This window comes from Anolis carolinensis, chromosome X, assembly GCF_035594765.1.
Source record: "Anolis carolinensis isolate JA03-04 chromosome X, rAnoCar3.1.pri, whole genome shotgun sequence".
In the NCBI taxonomy this organism is placed as follows: domain Eukaryota; kingdom Metazoa; phylum Chordata; class Lepidosauria; order Squamata; family Dactyloidae; genus Anolis; species Anolis carolinensis.
Window position 1 is genome coordinate 8,905,568 of NC_085847.1, and position 21,645 is coordinate 8,927,212.

At 41.1% G+C, this 21,645-nt stretch overlaps 3 protein-coding genes across 4 annotated transcripts; 1 reads left to right on the forward strand and 2 right to left on the reverse strand.

The window, feature by feature from the left end:
• Positions 1–2,241: 2,241 nt before the first annotated feature.
• On the reverse strand, positions 2,242–7,695 carry arpc3 (actin related protein 2/3 complex subunit 3). The gene is made up of 7 exons (XM_003222746.4): positions 7,539–7,695; positions 4,663–4,762; positions 3,957–4,033; positions 3,792–3,860; positions 3,022–3,148; positions 2,689–2,783; positions 2,242–2,526 (listed from the first exon to the last, which is right to left on the reverse strand). Exons 1-7 carry the CDS (start codon positions 7,542–7,544, stop codon positions 2,464–2,466), a joined length of 537 nt encoding a protein of 178 aa, XP_003222794.1. The 5' UTR covers positions 7,545–7,695; the 3' UTR covers positions 2,242–2,463.
• Positions 7,696–8,850: 1,155 nt separating this feature from the next.
• On the reverse strand, positions 8,851–13,418 carry gpn3 (GPN-loop GTPase 3). Of its 2 annotated transcripts, none has more exons than XM_003222745.4 (8): positions 13,231–13,418; positions 12,093–12,201; positions 11,780–11,947; positions 11,107–11,231; positions 10,705–10,820; positions 9,619–9,715; positions 9,229–9,357; positions 8,851–9,109 (listed from the first exon to the last, which is right to left on the reverse strand). In XM_003222745.4, exons 1-8 carry the CDS (start codon positions 13,276–13,278, stop codon positions 9,047–9,049), a joined length of 855 nt encoding a protein of 284 aa, XP_003222793.1. In that variant the 5' UTR covers positions 13,279–13,418; the 3' UTR covers positions 8,851–9,046. The 2 variants fall into 2 exon arrangements, with proteins under 2 accessions (XP_003222793.1, XP_062814698.1); XM_062958628.1 differs by lacking the exon at positions 13,231–13,418 and adding an exon at positions 13,084–13,209.
• A 65-nt stretch (positions 13,419–13,483) lies between these two features.
• On the forward strand, positions 13,484–18,450 carry denr (density regulated re-initiation and release factor). Its single transcript, XM_003222744.4, has 8 exons — positions 13,484–13,687; positions 13,841–13,960; positions 16,296–16,315; positions 16,654–16,738; positions 16,870–16,953; positions 17,158–17,274; positions 17,360–17,499; positions 18,150–18,450. The coding sequence occupies exons 2-8, from the start codon at positions 13,861–13,863 to the stop codon at positions 18,192–18,194; spliced, it is 591 nt and encodes a 196-aa protein (XP_003222792.1). The 5' UTR covers positions 13,484–13,687; positions 13,841–13,860; the 3' UTR covers positions 18,195–18,450.
• The last annotated feature ends 3,195 nt before the right edge of the window (positions 18,451–21,645 follow it).

The following is a 21,645-nucleotide window of genomic DNA, read 5'->3' on the forward strand; positions in this document are numbered from 1 at the left end:
GCCCTGACACTTCCACAACAACCATCCCCGAGGAAGGGCTGCCCCAGCGTTCGCCTGTTCGCCTCAGGGGCAACTTCCCTTCTTACACATCGCGGAGTTACTGTCCTGCTTCGGGTATAGCTTTCCCTCTTTTTTTAAAAAAAGTTATTTGCAAAGAGGTGATTTTTAAAATAAAATAAAATCAGGTACTGATGTAGCCACCTTTCCCGAGTGGCGACTATAGAAGAGAGAGGAGCGAAGAAGGTGTCTGAGCATGCGCGGCTTCTGAGAAGGGCTGCTTCGGTTCCCTTCTGTCGGTGTTGTGGCCTTTTCCGAAGAAAAGCCTACATTTTTAGGCCCAGAATGCATAATAGTCGTCCGTAGAGGCTGAGAGAGTGTGAGTCACCTGTTGGGTGGGCATTGGAACCCTCGTCTCCAGAGTCATAGCATCTACACTGTAGAATTAATGCGTTTTAACACCACTTTCACTGCCCCGACTCAGGGCTCTGTCCACACAGCCATAGAACCCAGAATATCAAGGCAGAAAATCCCACAAGATCTGCTTTGGACTGGGTTGTCTGAGTCCACACTGCCATATCATCCAGATTATGTGATTATTATCCAGATTATTATTACATATATACATATACAATTTACAATAATATATATTATAATATATTGTATATGCATATAATATTAATAATATTACTTTGTAATACAATATAATACTAATAATACAATATATTAATTATATATTACATGTAATATTATTATTAATAATATATAGATATAGTACAATATGGTAATTTATTGCTAGTATTGTGCTATGCTAATAATATAATATTGTATGTAAATTTAATTTGTAAGCCGCTCTGAGTCCCCTTCGGGGCGAGAAGGGCGAGATATAAATATATTAAATAAATAAATCTGCTTTGAACTGGATTCTTTGAGTCTACACTGCCATGTAATCCAGTTCAAAGCAGATCATCTAGATTGTATCTGGCAGTGTAGGTTTTAGAAAAGTATGAGCACTAGATGGGATTCGGGAGTATACAGTTTGCAGATCGGTGCTTTTTATTATCATTATTATTATTATTATTATTATTATTATTATTATTATTATTATTATTATTATTATTATTATTATTATGGAAGCTCAGGGTTACCAAGCAGGTCCTTGGGAAGTCTGCCTATTTGTATGTATGTATGTATTTGTAAGATAGGAAAAAATACGCAATGCAGGGAATAATAATTACCGACAAATCTGGTTAACAATGTGATTGTTATGAAGACTGACAAAATAAATATTAAAAAAATAAGACATACTGTTATATCTTAAGCAATACGGAATCCCCTATGAAGGACACAATTGGACTATAAACAAAGACTTTGGTTGTTTCTCACTGTATCTTTGTGACTGGTGAAGCTGGTTGGGGGAGGGCTGGTTTATTATTGTGGTTGTTATTATATGTATATGCCACTTTCCCTCTCTTCAGAGAGACTCAGAGTAGTGAATTCTTGCTGCGAGCATAAAGGGAAGCTTCCGAGAACCTCCAGTATTTGCAAGATTTGCTAAACAGGCTGGTTTTCCTTTTTATGGAGTCCAGCTAAAGCATCTTTGGAGCGCACTATAAGCACTGTACCTTGTTGCTCACAGATTCATGTAAATAGGTGGCATTCAGGATTTTTTTTCGGCGCCAAATTTTTCGGGACCCCAACATTGAGCCAAGGGGACCTCACAGTTTAAGAAGCAGTGGACTAAATTAACCCGAATAGCTCTGACTTGTGGACAAATAGATCTATTTGTTTTAAAACTGTTTTAAAATTTTTATATTGTATTTAATAGTTTTAATTGATTTTTATGTACTGTGCAATTTTGATCTTGTGTAGGCATTGAATTACTGCCATTGTTGTAAGCCGCCCTGAGTCTCTTCGGGTGAGAAGGGCGGGATATAAATGTTGGAAATAAATAATAAATAAACCCCCTGTGATCTTTTCCAGTTCCCTTGTGTATGTGCTTCATGGCTACTAGGTAGGATGTCTGAATGTTATCTCTGGCATGAGCAATCTTGTCCCATTCTAGCCTTGGGTGGGAAGGTAGAAGAGTTTTTTTTAAAAGGCAGATCCAAAGAGAAATAAAAGAACCCAGTCCTTAGAACTGCACCCCCCCCCCCCCGGGTCTTTAAGCAAGGCAGTTCTTGCCTTTCTAGATTATGGCCAAGGCCAATGTGGTCATCAAATGCAAGGACAGACAAAACAACGTGAGAACCCACTTCTTTTTTATTGTTGTCATTGATCAACCCCTTCAGTGCAACAAGATACGCGCATGATTATCGCTTCCTTTTTGTTTTTCTTTCCAAGGTGACTTTTCTCCTATTCATGGAAGCACGTATTTGCGTGTGGTAGAAAACATTGTAAAACAAAGGCAAAATTTATACATCCAGAAGTGAAGCACTGTGATTTCTCAAGTCGCAGGTTCCCTCCTCACTGCCCTGGACCCGACAGGCTCTTGTTCATGAACTGCCGCTTCACAAAACAGGTCCACCACTAAGAAGGAAACAAAACCAAGATGTCAAAGCAGAAGAAAAGGGGAGGTGGCCCTTAGGGTTTCCCTTAGAACAGCTCTTTGCAAAAGACGCCAAGTTCCCATAGCAAATGGCAGTCCGATGCTTCAGGAGAGCGAAGTCACAAGTGAGATCCACCTCCTACCTTGCTAGGTTTGTCACTCTGGGGATCGAAAACCTTTTCGCAAAGCCTCAGGCCCGTCTCTTGCCTCAGCTGCTGTAGGTAGGCTCTCATGATCTCTGAAAGCAGAAAGAATTGCAGCCAGCTGGGACCATGAGATCATATGATAGTTCTCATTCACGCTGGCATGTATCTCATTTTGAAAAAATTCCCTCTTCAACCAGGGGGCATACAGAACACAAAGATGCTGTTGCTATGCAGACTTGCTTTACAATAGACCCCAGAGAACATCATAGTCCCTACATCAAGGCCAATACATTTCTCCACCTGCGGCCCTCGCTGCCGCATCCCGCTTACCTTCCTCTTGCTTGTTTACTGGCCTGGCATAGAGCGCGTTCAGTGGGAAACCTGGCTCTCCAGGGATCGGGAAGTTGGTGATTCCCAATGTATACATCTCCTTCTCGCCTTGGCCCTTGGCATTGCACTGGAGGCAAAAGAAAGCGGAAGCAAGCGTGACCCAGGGAAGAGGAGATAAAGAGATAAACAACGGGTGTCAATATGGGTTGCAGAAAAAACATGGAAAGCCACAAATTTGCCTTGATGTTTCATGCTGCTAGAATTGCCAGTTCATGAAACAGACGGTCATTAATACTCCAACTTTTGCCCAACAGAGGACTAAATAGAGCTTATATAACAAGAATACAAACACAGTTTTACTCTCTGGAAGGGTTTAATAGTGCAACTCTATATAGATCCCCCTCGGAGTAAGTCAAGGGACATAGTTCCAATGGTAGCTTTGGGTTCACGGCATAAATATGGGTTTCTTTCTTCTCAAAGTCCACTCCTTTCCCTCTCCCTGGAGCCACAATAATTTCGAAACACTACCAGAGCAAGCACATTTTACCCCTTTACTAAACCGAAAATAACTGCTCAATCCAAAGAAGCATACGGAACCACAAAGGACTTTGCGAACAACATTTGTACAGTGTGACACCAGACTAGTTGGGGGGGAAAAATCCAATAGCTTAATAAACCAATTTTAATAGGGGTTTTTTTGCCTGTTTGAAAAACATGCTCCTCAGTTGAAAGCAACAAACCAACCCAAATGAAGCCTTCCGCTCCCTTACCTTCTGCAGTTTTTTCAAGCACTCTGAAATGTAGAGTGTGACATAGATCAAGGTTCGGTCGGCCTCATTCTGAAATTAAAAGAATAGATCCAATTGGCTCATAGGAACAGCTGAGATCGCAATTTCCAAGAACTGTCCGAAGCCCCTTTCCTCGCACCCTCTTACCTTGATTTCGTAATTTTTGAAGAAGACGTTTGCTTTGAAGTAGCAGATGGCTTCGTCAATGATGTCCATATCCTTTGCTGCCAAGGGAGGAAGAGAGGCACAATGCGTTGGCAAGGAATAAAAACAACGGCATTGAAGCAAGATCCATGCAAAAAGGGCGAAACAGCCAACCATTATCCACTGTCTTGTTTTATATTCACTCCATTTATTTGGGAGGTCACTCCCTTTGATGCCCTTTAAGGCAAGGGTAAGCAACCTGTCGCTTCCTAGATATTTTTGGAATGCAATTCCCATCATCCCTCACCAATTCCAAGGCTGCTGGTAGCTGCAGTCTTACAATACCTTGGCCGCAAAATAATAACAATAATTATAAAAATAATGTAAAATACTACTACTAATAATATACTAATAATACGATATAAAATTATTATTATTATTATTATTATTATTATTATTATTATTATTATTATTGGTATTTGTTACCTGTACCCAGCTTTCCCCACAGCACCTTACAAGATGATTAAAATAGATGGATACAATATAATATTAAAATACATATATTCCAATACACTATTGCTAATGTCAGCTAAATCTTTGCAAGGCACCCTATCGATTTTGAGTAGTGTACTTCGTGATCATTAGGAAGCTATAATGATTGTTCCGCCATACAGATATTTCAAAGGCGATCAGAAAGCTGCCAACTTACTTTCTCTGGGCGCTGGCCCTTTAAACTGGCTTTTAATTGGGAGCAAAGCCATGTTCCCAATCAGTTTGGTGTCTGAATCCATCAGAGTAGAATGATAGGCCTGCAAGGGAGAAGTGAAAGGTCAGCAGTGGATTTTAAAAAATTCAAAAGCTCAACTGCATTAATTCTCCAGTGTAGATGCACCCCTGGGTTGCGGAAATTTTACATTCAATATGCCGTTGACTCACACGCTTTTTGATGCTAAGTACAGTATTACGCACATTATCTGCAGGGATACGTTCCCTTGGCAACTGGAAACCGTGAATAGCAATCTATTTAGGGATGAAAAACTTCCAGAATCCTGCTGGAGGACCTAGACAATTCCTAGAGAAGAACACATTTTGTCCGATGAAGGTTCATTACTGTCCTAGGACCATAAGAGTCATACTATACAAAAAACTGTACAAACTTTGGGGAAATGCACAACTATTTTATTTCTTTTTCTCTCCGTTTTGGATTCCTTGTATTGTATTTATCAAATCACTGTTCAGTTGTTGTTTCACGTGCATTTATGGATGTATTATAACTACACTGTACCCCACCGCAAACCACACAGAGGCACAGAAAATAAATAATAATAATAATAATAATAATAATAATAATAATAATAATAATAATAGTAATAATATATGTATATGGGCCCGGCTTTAGCAACTTCAGTAAATCATGCCAATCAAAAGGTTGATAGTTCGAAGCCTGTGTCAGGGTGAGCTCCCGGACTTTAGTCAAGCTTCTGCCTACCTAGAAAGCAAAATGTGAGTAGATAAATAGGCACTGCTTAAAAGCAGGGAGGTATTTTAAGGCACCCATAAGGAAATGCCAGAAAAATGCCAGCAATTCGATTAACGGGGAAGATTCCAAACAAAAGCTCTTCGGCAGGGAGATGAATAATAATTCATTATTATTATTATTTGAGAAAGCAAATAATGGGATGGGATCCTGGGAGTTGTAGTTTCTCTGCCAAAGTGGGCTGCTGTCTCACCAAATTAGAAACCCCGGAATCGCATCGCTTTGAGCCATGGCAGTCCAAGAGATACTTGAAAAGGGAAATGGGGACAAAGGAGAGCCAACTAAGCCTTCGATTGGCATCAGAAACACATAAAGACAAGATGATGCCACAACCGAGAAGGCCCTGCATCACCATCACCATGAAAGAGACTTCAAAACCAATTGTTTATTTTCCAGGAAGACTCAATACAATGGCATTGCAAGGGGGGCATTGAATCAAATTTTGTTCAAAGCCAAATTTGCCATAGTCTTTAAGTAACGGCCAGCACAGAAAAATCTCGAGTTTGACACTCCTTGGAGTGCCATGGCTGAGTGCAACGGGATCCTGGGAGTTGTAGTTTTCCAAGGCCTGCCAAAGAAGGTGGCTGTCTCCTCAAACTACTCCTCCCAGGATCCCGTAGCCTGGAGCCAGGGCGGCTCAAGTGGTTGCATCCGTCCCACAGTGTAGATGTGCCAAAGGAGTGCTGGGTTCGAGTCCTACCATGGTTTTGTTCCCCCCAAAAGCAGCCTTGCCTGAGAGCCGGTGTCGCCTGCCTTCCCTCTTGAGACCATATAAGGAAGTTTCCCCTGCAGGCTGACGTTTGAAGTCCCAGCCTTTTGGGACCGACCCCAAACAACAGCCTTTGGGGACAGGTGGCCTTGGATGGCGGCTCCCATCATCCCCAGGTGATTTCAAGATCCGAAAACCCCAAGCTGGTCACTGGGCACGTTCTTAAAAGAAACCTTTAAACCCATCTCTCAATACAGTAGAGTCTCACTTATCCAAGGTTCTGGATTATCCAATGCATTTTTGTAGTCAATGTTTTCAATATATTGTGATATTTTGGTGCTAAATTTGTAAATACAGTCATTACTACATAACATTCCTGCGTATTGAACTACATTTTCTATAACATGATGGTTTGGTGCTGAATTTGTAAAATCATAACCTGATTTGATGTTTAATAGGCTTTTCCTTAATCCCTCCTTATTATCCAAGATATTCACTTTTCCAAGGTTCTGGATTATCCAGTCCATTTTTGTAGTCAATGTTTTTAATACATCATGATATTTTGGTGCTAAATTCGTAAATACAGTAATTACAACATAACATGACTGCGTATTGAACTACTTTTTTCTGTCCAATTTGTTGTATAACATGATGTTTTGGTGCTTAATTTGTAAAATCATAACCTGATTTGATGTTTAATAGGCTTTTCCTTAATCCCTCCTTATTATCCAAGATATTCGCTTATCCAAGCTTCTGCCGGCCCGTTTAGCTTGGATAAATGAGACTCTACTGTATTTATATATATTAGAATATTTATATATAGTATAATATTATTATATATGAGGGGAAGGCTTTATGGGTGGGTTTGGAGACATAAAATATTGGGAGGAAATTTTGTTGTACAGACAACAAAAAAGGAAAGCAAGAAATCCACTATATATATATATAGAGAGAGAGAGAGAGAGGTTTGTAGTTTAGACTTATCATGAATGTTGATATGCAATGGATGTGAAGGAAGTCTGAGTGGATGTATGCACAGGGATTGTTGCTGTATATTTATTTCTTCCCTCTTTTGGGTTTTAAAAAGTACTTAAAATATGAAGGGGGAAACAGAAGGGGAGTAGATTTCGTAAAGAGAGGTCTGTTGGGTGCAATAGGAGTCCTACCAACCAAAAAGAAATCATCACCAGGCTCATCCCAAGCTAGATCTCGCCCCGTCTGGGCCCCTTTTGGGTCTGAAGCGAGTGGCTCTCTTGGGCGAGTTGGGAGTCCCAGCATCCCACTCCCAAGCGATGGGATCTGAGATCCCCAAGGCTCCATCGCCCTCCCTTCCCCTTACCGGCATCTTGGGAAGCACTGGATGGGAGCCGACGAGGGCAGCCTCCTCCGTCTCAGCCCGCCAGGCAGCCCAACGCGCCCTCCTTCTTCCTGCCTGCCTTCCTTCCTCTTCCACCCGAAGCAGGAAGGGCGGGGCCCGGCAGGCGCCGAGACAGTGGCTTCGTTGGCCAGGAGGGGGCGCCCGAGAGGAAGGCCCAGGAAAAGCGCCGCGGGCAGTGAGTTCCCTGGGAGTTGTAGTTTCCCAAAGGTCTCGAGCCTCCTCTGTCCAAAGGCAGCTTCTACAATACAGCTTCACCACTTCAACAGCCCTGACTCATTGCTCTGGGAGTTGTAGTTCCCTAAGGTCTCGAGCCTCCTCTGCCCAAAGGGAGTTTCCACAATAGCAAACTTACAGCTTGACCACTTGAACTGCCTTGGAATTCTGGAAGTTGTAGTTTCTCAAGGTCTCGAGCCTCCTCTGTCCAAAGGCAGCTTCTACAATAGCAAATTTACAGTTTGACCGCTTTTTTTTTTTTGGCATGTGTCAGGAGCGACTTGAGAAACTGCAAGTCGTTTCTGGTGTGAGAGAATTGGCCGTCTGCAAGGACGTTGCCCAGGAGACATTGCCCGGATGTTTTGATGTTTTTATCATCTTTGTGGGAGGCTTCTCTCATGTCCCCATAAGGAGCTGGAGCTTACAGAGGGAGCTCATCCGCACTCTCCCCGGGTGGGATTCGAACCTGGCAGCTTTTAGATCAGCAACCCAACCTTCACGTCACAAGGCTTTAATCCACTATGCCACCGGGGGCTTCACTTCACCAGCCCTGGCTCAATGCTCTGGGAGTTGTAGTTCCCTAAGGTCTCGAGTCTCCTCTGCCCAAAATGAGCTTCTACACTGTCAAATTGATGCAGCTTGACTCTGCTTGTACTCAGTGCTCTGCAAACTTGGGACTTGTAATTTCCCAAGGTCTTGAGCCTCCTCTGCCAAAGGGAGCTTCTACACTAAAACGATGGCAGGTCAACCCCACATGAACTGTCCTGGCTCAATGGGACATGTAGCTTCTCAGGGTCTTCTCTGCCCAATAGTGCTGGTCCTCACCAAACTAGAACTCCCAGCCCAGCATTCCATAGCATTGAGGCAGAGCAGTTCAAGTGGTTCAAACGACATCCATCCTACAGTGTTGATGTGGCCACATAATCAATCAATGTAGTATAGAGTTTGCCTATTGTGTCTTGTATCAATACAAATATTAAAATACAAAGTGATAATGGCAACACACCCTTCTATGTTTCTCCTGCGGCCTGAGCCAACAAAAGCACACCAAGACCACAGATAGGAAGACCAGACACTCTCTTGTTTTTTATTGCCAAGAAAACCATCAAACAATGAAGAAATAATACAATAATTTATCTCTCGGTATGTACAGTAAACTCTTCAAGGAGGGAAAAGTCTATGGGGCAGATTCTTTGCCTCGTCTGCATTTGCAGATACAATCTTGATGCCTTTCCTCAAAGCTGATCCCAATCTTGTCACTCATCCACTCGCTCTTGGAAGAACTCATCGAAAGCGGAAGGTTTATTCTCCTCGTTTTCCTGTGGAGGAAAAAACGGGGTTACACTGTAGAATAATACTAATAATAATAATAATAATAATAATACTTTATTTATATCCCGCTCAGTTGTTTATAAAAAACAGGCCTCTAATCCCTCACCTTGGGCTCTTTGAACTCCAGATCTTCCCCGTACTGAATGGCAAAGTCGATGTGCTGCAGCACAATGGTGATGCTCTCCTCGTCGGAGCGGTCCAAAGGCAAAAACCGAACCATGCTGTAGTCATCGATCTAAACACAGAACAGATTGAGAGACGATAGCTAATTGGATTCGTGGAGGCTATAAGGAGAGAAGTGGCTAAATGTCTAAGCAACAAGGCTCATTCACAGCTCTGCTTAGCCGAGGATAATGGGAGTTGTAAACCCACATGACTGGAGAGCACCAGGTTGAAAATGGTTGTTTTAAACTATCAGCTGTGGGGCTATAATATTGTTAATTATTAGAACACAGCCATTAGAAGATCCTTTGCCGGATTATAAAACTACACTTACCAACCCACAGATAGCTTTAGTCAGCTTCTTAAACTGCTTGCTTTTGAGCAAACCTGTAGAATCTTCCAGCGTTGAATACATGTCAGGGTCCAGGTACCTGGAAGGTGTTGAGCATTAAAATTATTTTATTATTACTATTATCTTCTTCTTATACTACTAATAATAATATTAATATTATTAGTAAGAATAGTAATAGTAATATCAATAGTAATATATCCCACTTTTTTCTATACAATTGGTTTTAGCTATGCATTTTATAATCATATTCTAGGTTTCTTGTGCTGTAAAGGTTGTTTGTTTATTTTATTTATTTATTTACTACATTTATATCCTGCCCTTCTCACCCCGAAGGGGACTCAGAGCGGCTTACAAAGTAAATTTACATACAATATTATATTATTAGCATAGTACAATACTGGCAATAAATTATGATATTGTACTATATCAATATATTGTAATATTATTAGTAATATTACATATAAAATATAATATATAATATTAAATTGTATTATTAGTATTATATCATATCACAATATATTATGAATATTATATGTATATACAATATGTTATATTATATATTATTGTAAATTGTATTTTGTGTGTGTGTGTGTGTGTATATATATATATATATATAAAACTAGCATAGCATGTTCCATGTATTTTATATGTGTATGCTTTAACATGTGTGCTTTCATAGAATGTATTTCTAACTATGTTGTGCCCTGCCTTGAGCTGTAAGAAGAGGCGGATGATAAATTTATTATTACTATTATTAATTACTACTCTTCTCTCTTAAAATGCAGCTGTCTGTCAAGGACTTTAATATGAAATCCTTGTCAGACAGCTGCATTTTAAGAGAGAAGAGTAGTAATAAAATATGCTTTACAACGGCTCTGTCTTTCTATTTTTTTTAAGGCTCATGTGCTTATTAATTACCTAACATTGCAAGGTTATTTCTAATCTATAAGGCCCCATTAATAATGCTGTGGCAAATAGGTGGTATATCAACACAGTACATGGAGTAGAAGACAGCTTATTTCCCACTTAAGCATTCAAAGAGAAAAACTCTCACTTCCCGAAGCTTACTTTTCAATTTCAGCTTTGGCTTTCTTGCTCAGCAAGTCCATTTTCGTCATGACATTTACTTGAGGGATCTCTAAGGATATCATTGCGCTGAGGGCTGCCATGGCACCAGAGATAAACTAGAAGAGAAAACATGCACCGATAAAAGAGTGGAATCAGGAAAGAATCAGGTTTACCCAACTTCCCAAATCCAGGCAGTGGAAAGAGAATGAGCAAGAAACTACAGGTTAGATTGGGACATTTGTAAAGGAGCTTGGAAAGTTTATACAGCTGTTTTCCTCTCTTCTGAGTCCTATTGATTTTGCCAAGATGCAACATAATGGGCCGCCGAGCTGTGACAAAAGCCTAAAAAATAAAAAAACAGACACTTCTACACTTTCCAGTGTCTTTTGGGGTGCAAAATACCTTAAAGGATTCCACCATGAATTGAGAATCGACAAGGAAGACCCCGCAGACCCGGAACTCCCACTGCTGCAGTTGTTCGACCAACTGCTTCATCACCGGCAAATGGGTATAGAGTTCAATCTGACCTGAGGAACACAGAGACAGTTGTTCATGCCAGACACTGAAATATCCAAGAATACTTATTTTAATGCATCTAGCATACTTGAATTCCATAACATGGGTATATTGTAAGCCTAGGGGCAAATTAAAAGTGTGTGCCTTTCAAGCTGAGGAACAGGGTAAAAATCCTCTATTTTCTGTATTTCCTGTGCTTCTGAATTTTTTGGGTTGTGTCATGTTCCTGGGAGCTGCCTTGAGTCCCCGTGGGGAGAAAGGCAGGGTAGAAAAGTTAATAATAACAACAACAACAACAACCAAAGTTCCTCTAGCACAACAGTGGGGTGGCTGAGTCCATGCTGTTTCCCCTAATCTTGTATGAAGCCATAAGGATTTCCCCCCAGCATGTGTCTGTCTTCCACAGCTCTATACATTAAGCCAGCTTTCAGCCCCCTCCAGATCTGCTGGATTGCAGCTCCCATCCTGCCTGGGGATGATAGCACTTGGAGACAACACACCCGGAGGCCTGTCAGATGAGGCTAAGTTTAAAAGGATAAACTACACATTTTTTGCTGACCTGGGCAATCAAAAAGGATATAATCGTCTTCGACATGCCCAAGGCATTCCTCCAGCCAGTCAAAGTTACTCGTGAAATATTCCATGCAAAACACCAAGCCGCCATTGGGGCCGAAGCGCAGGGAATCGTCTTCCATGACGTCGTCCACTTCGATTAACTCTCGGATATCTGCAAATAATAGGGAAATCAATTGCTTTGGGAAAAAAATAAATAAATACTACTGTCAGGAATTGCCAGGTCTCATTGGACTAAAATGGCCATTGCTGCCAGCCGTTATGGTCTCAAGGGGCAAGGTAGGCATGCTTGGTCTGACCTGCCATGACATGATAGTCAAAGTGCTCCGCTGCGGGGTCCAGGTTTACCACTTGCACCGAGCGATTCAGGGCCTCGCAGTGCTGGACCATCGTGGAGCAGTAGGTGCTCTGAAATGAGAGGCAGGGAAAGACATCAAGTGTCTCCAGTCCCAAACTTGCGGGGCCAGAAAGCAGCAATCAAGCCATTACCATCAGGAGAGAAGGAGCTTTTCTTTTCGAGAGTCTGGCTGTCACAGTTCAAAGCTAGCATCGAACTGCATTAAACGGTGAGTGCAGATGGCAGGCATCCTCAGAGGTTGTGAAGTCAAGGCTTTAAAGCCACAAGGCTAATCAAGGTGGTCAACGGAAACATTCACCCTTGCCTCCGACAGACAAGAATTCTTTCTCCCACCCTGGACATCATTCCACAGATACATAAATAAACCCCACTTGCCTAGTTTCCAACACTCAGAAGACTGGGGAATTCCAGACAGGAAACAATCAGGGCTATCTGCATTTTTATCATTGTATTTTTATGAATGTTGTTGTAATTGATTGATTAACTAATTTTAATTGATTTTCACTGTATTTTATAATTTGTATATATGCGTGTTTTATTGTAAGCCGCCCTGAGTCCCGCATTGGGTGAGAAGGGCGGTATATAAATTTTGTAATAAATAAATAAATAATAGGTAATAACTCCCAACAAAGGATTCAAAACTGCTATTTTATATACGAGTGGTTTTATTTTGTATTGTACTGTGTGGTTATTTTATGTGCTGTTTTAGGCACTTTGTGCCATATGTAAGCCGCCCTTTGGTGTAAGTCCCTTTGGTGAGATAATAATAATAATTATTCCCCCAGGCAGGAAGCAGCCAGACCTTGAACCTGCAAGGCTATTCAATGCTAATCAAGGTGGCCAATAGCAACATTCACACCTGCCTCCAACAGACAGAGGAGTTCTTTCTCCCACCCTGGACACGATTCCACAGATATATCAACCCCACTTGCCTAGTTTCCAACAGACCTCCCAACCTCTGAAGATGCCTGCCATAGATGTGGGCGAAACGTCAGGAGAGAATGCTTCTGGAACGTGGCCACAGAGCCCTGGAAAACTCACAGCAACCCAATACACAAACGAGACAGGCTCTGGCCCACCTTTCCGCTCCCCGCGGGGCCCATCACGAGCTGGGCAAAGCGAGGCATGGCAGCCTCCCGCCCAGCGACGGAGCCGGAGTCGATTGGCCCAAAGGGCTACCCGTCGCCCATGCCTCCTTTGGGTTCCCTGGCCTGCATGCGATGCTCTGTACGTCACTTCCGCAACGACGGAGGAGCGTGGGCAACGTCACGAGCCATTTTTTTTCCCTTTGTTTTTTTTTCAGGGCGCCTGCTAGCCCCGCCCACAAGCGAGAGGGGCCGAGGTGGGGTGACACTGCGCCTGCGCGGCTCACCTCCTCCTCGGGAAAGGAGGCAAAGAAGCGCCCGGTGGGGATTCTCGCGACAAGCCTCCCGCTTTCGGGATTTCCGGCCTCCATCCGCCTGGAAGTGGGGCTGCTGTATGTGCCGCTTGGGAGGAGGAGAAAGCGCTGCCGCCCCCTCCGCCGAGGCTGCCTGGGTAAGAGAGGCCTGCTCTACCGAAGGGAGCCGCAAACTGCAACTCCCAGGAGGCTATAGCATTGAGAGGCCCAGGAGCAGCCCTCTTCAACCGGCCATGGGTTCCCAGGCCTGAGATTTTGTCCTGATCCATGTTTTGTGCTTGTCTTCCTAGGCTTGTGAGGTGAGAGAGCCATGGAGGCAGCTGAGTCGGTGATTGTCGATTCGAAAGGAGACCAAAGGTGCAACACCAGGCCAGACGCAGACTATCCTCTCCGGGTCCTCTACTGCGGAGGCAAGTCTTTAAGGGCCACCAGACTGTGGCTGAGAACAATACTCAACCCAAGAGATAAACAAAATTATATATATATATATATATATATATATATAAAAAAACTATATCGCAAAAACAAAAAGCACACACACACACAAATAGCCATTTGATTTGGTATCTCATAGAATCATAGATGAGATACCAAATCAAATGGCTATTTGTGTGTGTGTGTGTGTTTTGTTTGTTTTTGCTATATAGTTTTTATTTATTTCTTAAGAATGAGAATACATAGAAAGTGGGGGAACAAAATAGATAGTGAAAAATAGTGAAGAAGAAGAATGTTGACAAGCTGGAAAGCGTCCAGAGGAGGGCGGCTAAAATGATCAAGGGTCTGGAGAACAATCCCTCTGAGGAGCGGCTTAAAGAGCTGGGTATGTTTAGCCTGCAGAAGAAAAGGCTGAGAGGAGACGTGATAGCCATATACAAATACAGTAGAGTCTCACTTATCCAAGCTAAAAAGGCTGGCAGAAACTTGGATAAGTGAATATCTTGGATAATAAGGAGAGGTTAAGGAAAAGCCTATTAAACATCAAATTAGGTTAGGATTTTACAAATTAAGCACCAAAACATCACGTTATACAACAAATTTGACAGAAAAAGTACTTCAATAGGCACTAATGTTATGTTGTAATTGCTGTATTTACGAATTTAGCACCAAAATATCACACTATATTGAAAACATTGACTACAAAAATGGCTTGGATTATCCAGAGGCTTGGATAAGCGAGGCTTGGATAAGTGAGACTCTACTGTATGTGAGGGGAAGCCATAGGGAGGAGGAAGTAAGCTTGTTTTCTGCTGCCCTGGAGACTAGGACGCGGAGTAATGGCTTCAAACTACAGGAAAGGAGATTCCACCTGAACATCAGGAAGAACTCCCTCACGGTGAGAGCTGTTCAGCAGTGGAACTCTCTGCCCTGGACTGTGGTGGAGGCTCCTTCTTTGGAGGCTTTTAAGCAGAGGCTGGATGGCCATCTGTCGGGGGTGCTTTGAATGAGATTTTTCTGCTTCTTGCAGGGGGTTGGACTGGATGGCCCGTGAGGTCTCTTCCAACTCTACGATTCTGTGATTCTAGGAGAGGGAGTGAAGAAGAGGCAAAGAGAAGAAGGAAAAAAAGGATTTGTGCTTTGACTTCCCATCCATGCTTCAAAGCCTTTTCTTTCATCTTCTCTGACATTTTCTTTCATTTATTCTAACCTCCATCCTTTTTGTTTGTTTTTATATGCAAGACAGATCTATCATGAAGTTCATTCTTTCTCTCAAGATACTTACATTTATCCAATCTGTTTTATTCTTCACTTCTCTTATCTTTTGTGTCAATATGTCCCTATGTATAATGTCTAATATTTTAATCAGCCAATCTTCAACATTTGAAGCTTCTTCCTTTTTCCAAACTCTTGCTGGAGTCAATCTTGCTGCTGCGCTAATGTGGAATAATAATCTATCTTCATTTTTATTTAATGTTGTTGTTGTGAATCCTAGTAAGTACGTTTCTGGTTTTAATTTAAATTTGGTTCCTAACATTTTTTGCGTCATTTTATGTGCTGTCTTCCAAAATTCTTTGATTTTTGGACAGTCCCACCATTGGTGGAAAAAGGTTCCTGTTTTTTCCCCACATTTCCAATTTTTATTAAATTTTGCTAGCCTTTCCAGGGTGTAATACCAGCGGTATTGCATCTTATACCAATTTTCTCTAATATCAGTTGCTGCCGTGTACTTTATTTTTTTCCTCCAAATCTCTTCCCAAAATGGCTATTTGTGTTGATTTGCCATTGAGAGCCAACATGTGGAAATTCTCATGAACACTTACGAGAGAGAATAAATTGTCAATTTAAAAAAAAACCAAAATGAGCCGTGTGAAACTGCAAAGCATCACTATTCATTAAAGAGGTATAATCTTCTGATAAAGGGGACTATTTTTCATACTACCCTGGTACGCTTTCTGTGGTTTGTAACAAGCTACCATATGGGAAAGAGGATTTATGAACCTCTCCTTGACAAAATAAATGTTGGGTTGGGAGGAAGGATCTGTGGTTATTAAAAAAAATGAATAGTCTTCATTGCAGCTAATCAGATGGGGTAATCTGTTTTCATCCCCTTTCTTGCTCCGAACATGATGCTTTACAAGAAGCTGATGGCATACATTTTACAATGTCATTCAATAAAAAATGTTCTGGGTGGCCAGCAGCAATTAATGTACAAACCAGAAATTTTTTTTTAATGTTTTCACATGGGCATGCTGTTGAGAGAATGTCATGTTCCTTATCCTTAAAATCTATTTTCTGTTCTTTCCACAGTTTGCTCATTGCCAACAGAGGTGAGTTATCTTTATTGCTTCTGTCAGTCATCTTTCCATGGCCTTTGCGTATGCCCAGTCCTCTGCTATTTTGAGAATGTTCTTCACAGTTTTGTACTTTTCTAAACCTTGCCACTTTCCTGTGGCTTAGTGGTGCCCATTTGATTACAAATGCAGTGACGCTTACAGCTGGAAATTTGGAAACATGGTGAATGATATAAGTGCGCACAGGTGCACGTATTTGCATGAGTGTGCATTCTTATAACATCACTGTTGTAAAGATTTCTGTCAGTCTATGAGAATTTGTCTGTGTGCAGAGTCCCCTCAGGTTGCAAATGTGTGCTGTGTTTCTCCTACAGTACTGCGAATACATGCCCGACGTGTCAAAATGCAGGCAATGGCTAGAGAAGAATTTTCCAAACGAGTTTGCAAAACTTACTGTAGGTAAGAAGAGGCCTGTGTTTTTTTTAATGAGCAGCTTAGGTTGCAGTCTGATATAGTGTAGTGGAATCTTTATTCATTTCTTTCCATGGTCAAGCTTAAACATTGTTGTTCCTTTCTGTGTTCTCCTTTAGAAAAATCTCCCAAACAAGAATCTGGAATTGGAGAAGGTCAAGGAATAACTGGTGAAGAGGAGGAGAAAAAAAAGCAAAAGAGAGGCAAGGTCTAAATCATTATTTGTGGGTTCGATTCAGTAGAAGAAAAGTGAAATACTAATTTGAATATGAAGACTAGCTATTGTTTGCTATTTTGGGTCGGATCAGCACTAGTGGATGGACTGGAAACCCAAAAACCTGTCCCTTCTGATTCTGTGTAGCCTTGCAAGGTATAATTGGTGTTTTCTGTTTTCCCCATCCCTCCAGGTGGAAGAGGTCAGATAAAACAGAAGAAGAAAACGGTCCCTCAGAAAGTCACGATAGCAAAAATTCCAAGGGCAAAGAAGAAATATGTGACAAGAGTTTGTGGTCTCGCAACTTTTGGTGAGTGAAGAAGGACTTGGCACCCACTGGGATCTCTAATCTCTATTACTGGTTTTAATCATTGGTTTTTTTCCCCCCAAAACAGAAATCGACCTTAAGGAAGCACAAAGATTCTTTGCTCAGAAGTTCTCTTGTGGTGCCTCAGTGACGGGAGAGGATGAAATAATAATTCAAGGGGACTTTACAGATGACATCATTGATGTCATCCAGGAAAAGTGGCCAGAGGTGAATTATTTCTTAACCTACACTTGCGTGTCTGAGTGACTGAAAGAGAGAATTTCATTTCCTATTCTATCTATTCATTTGAAGTCGGAGCCACTGTGTGTTGTGCTTTTGCGCTACTCAGAATTGTAGTATTTATAAGGCAAGATAGTAAGAGTGACTAGACTGGCCTCGGGTTTAGATTTTTTTCCTCAACAAAGCTTTTCATGGATTTTTGTTAGAGATTTTTCAGCATTCAATTGTGTTCTATTACCAATCAACTTTATTGGTTGAAGTATTGTGAAATAGGATTATGAAAGAGAGTGAAACCTTTCAAGTGATCTACTCTGCCCATACCATATATAAACCATCTGTTGTTTTCATGGATTTATTTATAAATCGTAATCCTCTTGGTTATATTTTTCTTCATAAACTGAAAAGGAAAAGGCGCTTCAATTCCTTTAGATAGAGCTTTATCTTTTTACCTCCAGGTCCAATCATTCCACTAGACCTTCATACCTTCCTTTAGCAGAAAGTCTATGTGTGTGTTTTAAAATAGTTTATCTTTGTTTCACATACAAGGATTGTTTTGGGAAAGAAAAATCCCAAATCCAAGCTTGCCTTCTTCTACTAGATGGTATTATAGTGCTGATAATGCTATTTGTCTGTTGTAGGTTGATGATGATAGCATCGAAGATCTGGGAGAAGTCAAGAAGTGAAAATGTGTTTTTAAAAAACGAAACCTGCCTTCCGACTAGCACCGGGTTCTAATTGATGTAGCCAAAATAAGGCTTCTTCTCCGTGTGTTTGCCTGGCAAAAAGAACTGTTAAAGAACGGCACCCTTACTGTTGGCATTTTCTGTCTTGGCTATGTATATTCTGTTTGTGTTTTTGCCAAAGTTTAAACCTGGAGGAAGTGGGACGATCGTGCTTCCAGACACAAGAGTTCATTGATTAAAAAGTTATTGTTCCTCACGCAAATATTTTCTTGGTTTTTTTTCCCCTAACGGTTTGTGGTTCCTCTGGATTATGTTGTCAGAAGAAGGCGGATGGTTTGAACAATTGATCTATAGGAAATCAAATGAGAGTTGTCTACATGTTCTGCCCCAAGTTTGCAGTGTAACAAGATACCATATTTACTCTAATTTAACGCTCACCTTTTTCGGCAAAACGACCTTGCCAAAATTAGGGTGAGTATTAGATTTGTGTAACATGGTAATCTTTGTCCTGATCCAAAACAAAAAGAGAAGCTACTTCAGGAACTGCACCTGGAGCTCTTCTTTGAAGGACGCCATCTCTAATTTAATTACTGTATATACTCGAGTATAAGCCTAGTTTTTCAGCCCTTTTTTAGGGCTGAAAAAGCTCCCCTCGGCTTATACTCGAGTGAGGGTCCTGGCCGGCTTCTATTCAGGTTGGGTTATACTTGAGTATATAGGTATTCAGAGTTGGACAGTCTTATCTTATTAAAGTCTTATTATCTTAAATTACAGTTTTATATAAATATTCAAAAACATTTAACCTACTTATGCCTCAAATAATGCAATTTTATTAATATCTATTTTTATTTTTGAAATTGACCCATAGCTGCTGCATTTCCCACCCCCATCTTATACTCGAGTCAATAAGTTTTCCCAGTTTTTGTGGTAAAATTAGGTGCCTTGGCTTATATTCGGGTCGGCTTACACTCGAGTATATACGATACCATGGCTCAATTAATTGCAATGCTGGGATTTGTAGTTTGGTAAGCCGTCAGCTTTCTTTGGCAGAAAAAGCTCAAAATTTTGTGAAATTGCATCCCCTGTGATTCCATAGCATTGAACCAAGGTAGTGAAAGTGAATGAATTATTCCTATTCCATTGCTGGAAGCTTTGGTGTTCTAACACTTTTATTTTGAAAGAAGGAATGCTAAGCCTGCAGCAACTGTAATGCGTACCTTTAATGTCTCCGTGGCAAATAAAATGACTTTTTCAAATATTTATTTATTTATTTACAGTATTTATATTCCACCCTTCTCACCCCGAAGGGGACTCAGGGCGGATCACATTACACATATAGGCAAACATTCAATGCCTTTTAACATATAACAAAGACAAACAAACATAGGCTCCGAGCGGGGCTCGAACTCATGACCTGGTCAGGGTGATTCATTGCAGTTAATTGCACTGGCTTGCTCTCCCGCCTGCGCCACAGCCCGGGCCTAATAATAATCCAGGCAATACCGGGTCTCCAAGCCAGTAATGTGATAAAAACGTTTTGTTAACTTTCCCTCAACAACATTTTCCCTTTCCGAGTTGATTCATTCGATATGTGATATTAAAGTTATTAAACTCCTCTAACAATAACTTGAATAAATTTGATCCCTCCTTCGCCCTCCCTAATGGACATTGTGGGATAAATAAATAAAATTAAATGAAATAAAAAGACGGTGATGCAAAGGATCCCTTTGGAACAAACTTTTTAAAATTGAGCAACTGACGAAGCAGAAACCTTGAAATCAAGAGTTCTATATCAAATGCTATAAATTTTTATGAGGGGGTATGTGGCCAAAATCGTGCACTCAAAATAGTCGAATGTTTTGAAATACTGTAGTATCTCGCTTATCCAACATAAATGGGCCTGCAGAACATTGGATAAGCGAAAATGTTGGATAATAAGGAGGGATTAAGGAAAAGCCTATTAAACATCAAATTATGTTATGATTTTACAAATTAAGCACCAAAACATCATGTTTTACAACAAATGGATAGAAAAAGCAGTTCAGTACATGATAACGTTATGTAATAATTACTGTATTTATGAATTTAACACCAAAATTTTGCAATTTATTGAAAAATTTACTACAAAAACGTTGACTACTAAAAGGCAAACTGCGCTGGATAATACAGAACCTTGGATAAGCGAGACTACTGTATAACGTTCGTTATATTCTTCGTAACTTCAAGCGTTTCCAACTTTTTTTGTAACAATATCTACTCATAAAGGGTTTGCTACTGTGTTTCTCTTCAGAGTCAGGCTGAGTTGCATCAAGGCCGCACTAGGTTTCCATGGTGACCGAGGGGGCCTATCAAAGTCCGAATCCAAACAAACAAAGAAACCCACCATCCTGGCTTGTTGAATACTGGTTTATACTCTGTTCATCAAGTAGAGGTGGCTTCTTTAGCGGAAACGTTGGTACCAGAGACAGAAATAATGTGGAAAGAAGCAGGTTTCCTGTCAGAAAACACAGGCTGCTCCATTGTGGAGAAGAAGCACACTTTGAGGTCATGTATTTCTTTGATTCTAGGGCGCACTTTTTCCTCACAAAAATATATCTACAACAGGGTGTTTCGTTTTCTTCCATTTCCCCCCCCCCCCCTGTTTTGCAGATGGTGGCATATGGTTTCCCTCCCTTTTTAGGCTTCCATAGAAGCTCCAGGCCCTCCCTTTTTCTCCGCACCATCATGGCTCTCCTGAGGTAAAAAGTAGGGGCAAATAGGGCAGTGACTGTACTGAGATGGGACACTCAGCCTCTCCTAATTTGCCCGCCTATTTCCCCCAGGTTTTTTGTTGTTGTTTTGTTTTCAATTTATGAACCATCTGTGTCACTGAATCAGATACTATCATGATATTGTGACTGTTAGAGACTTTCCTTCCTTTCCTCCCCCTTCTCCATTTCCCTTCTTTTTCTCTCTTTCCTTCCTTCCTTTCCTCCCACTTCTCCTTCCTTCTTTCCCCTTTCTTTCCCTTCTTTTTCTTTCTTGTCTTCTTTCCGTTCCTTTCCTTTCCTTCCCCTTTCTCTCTTCCCCAGCTCTGGGGGGACTTCCCTCACGATGTCTCCATGGCAACAACGGCTTTCTTGGTGGCTCTTTCCTTCCCCTCATAAACAGGTCGTCTTTCTTTCCCAATGGCATCACAGAGGGCCACTTCACCTAGAAACAGCCTTTGTGGTACGGTGATAGCTCAAAGGGCCTTGCATCAGACACATGGATGGACAAAAAAACAGACGTAAGAGTTTTTTATATATCGATATATTTATTATTCATATCTGATCTTTCCAGATTGGAACTCAAACGGTTTACAACAGGGAAATATGCAAGGTCAAAAAATATTAAAAAGCAATGAAGCCATCATATAGCATCACATGAAGAACAAGAGTCAGACAGCATGCAAATGTTTACATGGGCCAAA

Bases quoted from the DNA above. Each gene is read 5' to 3' on its own strand.
- gpn3 (XM_003222745.4), bottom strand. From the start codon at position 13,278: ATGCCTCGCTTTGCCCAGCTCGTGATGGGCCCCGCGGGGAGCGGAAAG. The intron at 11,948-12,092 runs GTCAGACCAAGC...TATTATTTGCAG, and splicing joins TGACTATCATGTCATGGCAG to ATATCCGAGAGTTAATCGAA. The intron at 9,358-9,618 runs GTAAGTGTAGTT...TTCTGTGTTTAG, and splicing joins CTAAAGCTATCTGTGGGTTG to ATCGATGACTACAGCATGGT.
- arpc3 (XM_003222746.4), bottom strand. The intron at 3,861-3,956 runs GTAAGAGGGTGC...TTTTAATTTCAG, and splicing joins TCAAAAATTACGAAATCAAG to AATGAGGCCGACCGAACCTT. The intron at 2,527-2,688 runs GTAGGAGGTGGA...TTTCCTTCTTAG, and splicing joins AGAGTGACAAACCTAGCAAG to TGGTGGACCTGTTTTGTGAA.
- denr (XM_003222744.4), top strand. From the start codon at position 13,861: ATGGAGGCAGCTGAGTCGGTGATTGTCGATTCGAAAGGAGACCAAAGG. The intron at 16,316-16,653 runs GTGAGTTATCTT...TTTCTCCTACAG, and splicing joins TTTGCTCATTGCCAACAGAG to TACTGCGAATACATGCCCGA. The intron at 16,739-16,869 runs GTAAGAAGAGGC...GTTCTCCTTTAG, and splicing joins GTTTGCAAAACTTACTGTAG to AAAAATCTCCCAAACAAGAA.